We start from the raw sequence: 4,505 nt of genomic DNA on the forward strand, positions 1-4,505 counted from the left end.
ATGTCCAAACAATGAAAGAGTTGTAAGGTAAATTCACTTATGGATTGTAGTCTCAACTAACTGGGCTTTTGGATGCATGGAAACTGTGAATCCAGTTATTCCTACAAGTTTGCACTATCCATTTTAACTTGGTTTCCACAGTATTCATTATGCTTTACTTACAAAGTACAAAGCATTTTAGCTTATCCATGTCACTGTTTTTTCAAACCAACCACAAATGCCCCACTAATACAGTGAGGACTGATTGTTGGAAAGAATTTTAACCAGCAAATATCTTACCAAATAGTCTGCTAAGCACCTGTTAAAATATAATCACTTTTCAGCAGAAAATGCAGCATATGCACTTTTCCACTTTGAATAAGATAACTAAATTTCTAATCAAAGAAAGACTACTTCTGTTTTCCAAACATTAAAAAACTACCAAACCATATACACTAACACTAATCACGATGGCCACTTCCAGAACACAGGATAACAAGATCCCAAGTACTAGGACCTACTTCTTGAACAGTTCAAATTGTAATCCTTTAGTTTCATTTACTTAAAAACCTATTAGACAAAATCGTGTGACACTAACTACAAAGTCCCTTTTACTTCAACTCAACTTATTAAAGGGGCAGATAAAAACTTTGGTAGATTTGATTAACAGCACAAAATAAGGTTCATCCAAACTGATTAATTTATTGCTGGTCTGAGGCTTGCCTTGTTTTACACTTCAGTGGAATTTACACTGTCTCCAGAAATAGCAGGTATCAACACTTACAGGGCCCTAGTAGTGACCTATTCAATAAGGCAATCATCTTGGTAGCAAACTTTTATTTAACGAGCTTCATAAAAAGCCAACATAATTGAAAATTTGGGTTCTCCCTCTAAAGCCTGCAGTATCCAAAGCTTCAAACAGTTAATTTAAAAATAAGCAAACAAAACAGAACCCTGCAGCAGATTCTGCTGCAATATTAAAAAAAAAAAAAATCTAAATGAGCTTAATCTTTACAAAAGTTATTTTAGGCTCAAAGGCTATAAAATCAAAATTATCTTAATTCTACAAAGAAGGGAGAGGACGTCATACCACCATTTTAGAACCTCATCTGTTTCTCATTAAATTTGGCCACAAATTAAATTCCTGTGTTTCCCTTTCAGGAAACCCTCTTGAAGAAGAGGGCAAGTACAGACTCGGAAGAGTAACTGCCTAAGCAAGTTGGAAAGTGTTCCGTTACAGTGTGCAAAGAACATAGAGTTCAGGCTTAATCTCTGGAACTTGATCTGGACCTTGAACGAGACCTAGAACGGGACCTGGAAGCTCTTTTTGGCGGAGGGGACATGGAACGAGCCTTTGAAGGTGGAGCAGGCAGAGGTGAATGGGATCGAGACTGGCTTCGGGATCTGGATTTTGACTTTATATCTCCTTTTCCATTTTCTTTGGGGGACCGAGAACGTGACCTACTTCGGGACTTCCCATACTCATCCTTAGATCTGCTTCTTGAGTGTGAATGGGAACCCCGATCAGACTTGGGCTTAGATTTGCTCTTTGATCTGGATTTCCTGCCTTTTGAGCGGGACCGGGATCGACCTTTGCTCCGCGACCTAGATCTGTGTAAGAAAAGCCAGATTTCTTTCAGTATAATGTCAGAAAACACATGTACTCCACCAACAGGTAAAATTAAGAAAGAGAGACCCAACACCACATTATTTACCGGGAGCGACTTTTTGAGATACTTCGAGATCTACTGCGGCTGCTCCTGCGACTCCTACTCCGTGACCGTCTTCTAGACCGTGATCTACACACAAGAGACAGCGACATTTTAATCCCTCTAAGAATGCATTTGTACTACCCAGCTATGGCTGAAGTATCTACTTATTTACAACCAAAAAAGCTGCAAGTTCAATTAAGCAACAACTGAAAACTACAAGCCTCCCCATATCTCATGTTACCTGGATCTACTTCCAGAGTAAGAGCGCCTATGGCTTGTTCGTGGCTTATCTTCAATAAGCCTAATATTTCTGCCATTTATTTCTGTGCCATCCAGTTTATCCAAAGCACGCTTCATGTCGGAGTAGGATCTAAATTCAATTACACCCTCATTTGTGCGTTCTTTGTGAGCATCTGCATAAGTCACCTCTCCTGCTTGCCGCATGAAATCCTAAAACAGTAAGACTGATAAGCCCCAAGAATCTAAAGCACATCTACGTAGTACTAACTCTTAAGGAAATGACTGCCCACTGTCATTTAAACCCCGGCCATACCTTTAAGTCCTGCCAACTGCAGCGACTAGACAGATTTTCTACAATAAGCCTGTATTCTGTACGAACAGGTGGTCCATATTTGTCTCTGCCAGAAGTTCTCCGACTGCTGTATCCACCTCCACCACCTTTATCACACGGAAGGAGTAATTAGATGGATTGCAATGATAGGTATGCATGTTTTTGAAAGTTAGTACAAACATAGCAACGTTTATTACTGGAGTAGGACTTTGCTATTATACTGCTAAACCCTCGATACATTTGTGATTTGCCACAAATTAAATTAAGGGCAAGTCAAATAGACTAAATCCAACTAACCCTCTCCTACAATCTGTTAGAGAGTGACTGCTCCTTTATTCAATTTACCTCGCTAAGTTTTATTTTACAGAACATTGTAAAATATAAAACTTAACTGATTACATGCATTTCTACATTTTACAAAAATGTTTACTAGTTACACTAAGTACTTACATCACAGTGTGAGGTTTTTGGTGGTGGTTTGGCCACAAAACACGCAAGGTAACAGTCACCTAGTTCAGATTAACCAGTTTTGTCTAACCCTTGGAATCCTCACCATCACCCTGCGTCTAATGGCAAAAGGCTGCTGTCGTCATGGCTTCCGGTAAGGTCAGCCAAAGGGTCATAGGGCAAGGGTCACACAATGTATGGAAAAGCCAAGGCCAATCAGGAAAGGCAGTCATCTTAGCCTCAGTGGACACAGCCTCAGCCCCATTGGTCACTTTTAAATTGAAACATCAAGGACTTGTTAAAAAGTTTGAATTCAACATGCAACAATTTCAACATTAAACATTTCACATAACCAAAATCCCCCCAACCCCCTCCCAGTAACATGCCCCAACTAATTCAAATACAGCATAAAGCTTATTTACATTTACTTTGTGGTGATCTACCACATTAGTTTAAAATGGCATTTTCTTTGGCCCTCGCCAAGTCTCCCATCTCCTAGGCTTACGCTTCAGGCTCCGCCCCTTTCCCCGCCCCCTGCCCCACCTCCACCCCAGCTTTCCTCGAAACTTCCTCAATGCTAGCTAGCTAAAGCACTGACAGATAAGCAAGGGGGAGTACTAGAAAATACAAGCAACCCTCGCTTTCCACGCGGGCAGAACCCACGTCAGTGCCAACGAGGGCCAACTGAAGCCACCCTTCCAAACTCAGCCACCCGACCCAATCCCCGCGCTCCGGTGTCCCAAGGCTACCCGAGCATGCGTGGAGGGAGAGGAGCCCCGGGAACACCCGGGGCCAACGACCCCCTGCCTCCGCGCCTGCCCGGGTTGGGGAGGTCCCGCCCTGCACCCCCTCCCGGCCCCCCGTGACTGCACCCGCCGCCAGCTCCCGGTACCCAGGACGCGGAGCGCGCGGGGGTAGGACTCACTGCGGCTTCCGTAGCTGTAGCCATCGCGGTCGCGGCGCGGGCCCCGGGCGTGCTCTACGATCACGCGCTCGCCGCACAGTTCCTTGCTGTTCAGCTCGTAAACGGCGTCGTCGGCGTCGCGGGAGTCCTCGAACTCCACGAAACCGTACCTGAGGAGGGGCGGAGCGCGGGCCGCGCACCGGCGGGCGGGTCGTTAGCCGGCGCTGCGCGCTCCCGCGACCTCCCCCCGCGCGCGCTCGAGGCGCCGCCGCCGCCATTTTGGAGGCCCTGCCACGCGGCGCCGCGGCCTGGGCCGACTCGGTCCTTGGGGGCTCCCTCCGCCACGGGGCGCGGACCCCCAGACCCGACTCACCCATTTTTGAGGTCGATTTCGAGGAGGCGGCCGTAGCCGCTGAAAAAGCGCTGGATGTCCTTCTCGCGGACGTTGTAGCTCAGGCGTCCTATGTAGACGCGCGGCATGGCCGTGGCGGGTGGGCTCCCGGAGGCTAGCTGGGGGTGCGGCGGGCCGCGGGGCAGGGCTGCGGTGCGGGTGCGGGTGGACGGCGAAGGCCCGAACACGCGCCTCACACCGCAGCTGCGGCCGAGTCAGCCACACAATGGTGCGCGCGCGCGCGCCGGCCTACGCTATAAGCGTCCGGGGGCGGGGCGCGGCGCGTGACGTCGGCGCGCAGCACGTTCCCCTCCCGCGCCACGGTCGGCTCCCGGGAGATTGGCACTGCCGCGGCGCGTGCGGGGCTTGGTGCGAGCCGGCCTCGCTTCCGTAGTGTCCCCTGGCGCTCAGTACCCATCTCCGTGCACAGCCAAGAACAGGGCCTTTGACTGGTGCTTCTTAATAAACTGCTCTCGTGCCCAAGCACGCGGAGAGCGGTCT

The 4,505-nt window shown here is 48.4% G+C and overlaps 1 protein-coding gene across 1 annotated transcript; it reads right to left on the reverse strand.

Moving 5' to 3' along the window:
* Window positions 1-801: 801 nt before the first annotated feature.
* Window positions 802-4,261, reverse strand: Srsf6 (serine and arginine rich splicing factor 6). Its single transcript, XM_036185031.1, has 6 exons — window positions 3,987-4,261; window positions 3,635-3,783; window positions 2,245-2,369; window positions 1,933-2,141; window positions 1,695-1,778; window positions 802-1,590 (listed from the first exon to the last, which is right to left on the reverse strand). Exons 1-6 carry the CDS (start codon window positions 4,091-4,093, stop codon window positions 1,245-1,247), a joined length of 1,020 nt encoding a protein of 339 aa, XP_036040924.1. The 5' UTR covers window positions 4,094-4,261; the 3' UTR covers window positions 802-1,244.
* Between the last annotated feature and the right edge of the window lie 244 nt (window positions 4,262-4,505).

Source organism: Onychomys torridus, chromosome 4, assembly GCF_903995425.1.
Source record: "Onychomys torridus chromosome 4, mOncTor1.1, whole genome shotgun sequence".
NCBI lineage: Eukaryota > Metazoa > Chordata > Mammalia > Rodentia > Cricetidae > Onychomys > Onychomys torridus.

What these genes read in the sequence shown, in the direction of transcription:
- Srsf6 (XM_036185031.1), bottom strand. Translation starts at nt 4,093, where the DNA reads ATGCCGCGCGTCTACATAGGACGCCTGAGCTACAACGTCCGCGAGAAG. An exon ending in GAAATCGACCTCAAAAATGG is followed by an intron (nt 3,784 to 3,986) that starts GTGAGTCGGGTC and finishes GCCCCTCCTCAG; the next exon opens with GTACGGTTTCGTGGAGTTCG. An exon ending in TACTCTGGAAGTAGATCCAG is followed by an intron (nt 1,779 to 1,932) that starts GTAACATGAGAT and finishes TCTTGTGTGTAG; the next exon opens with ATCACGGTCTAGAAGACGGT.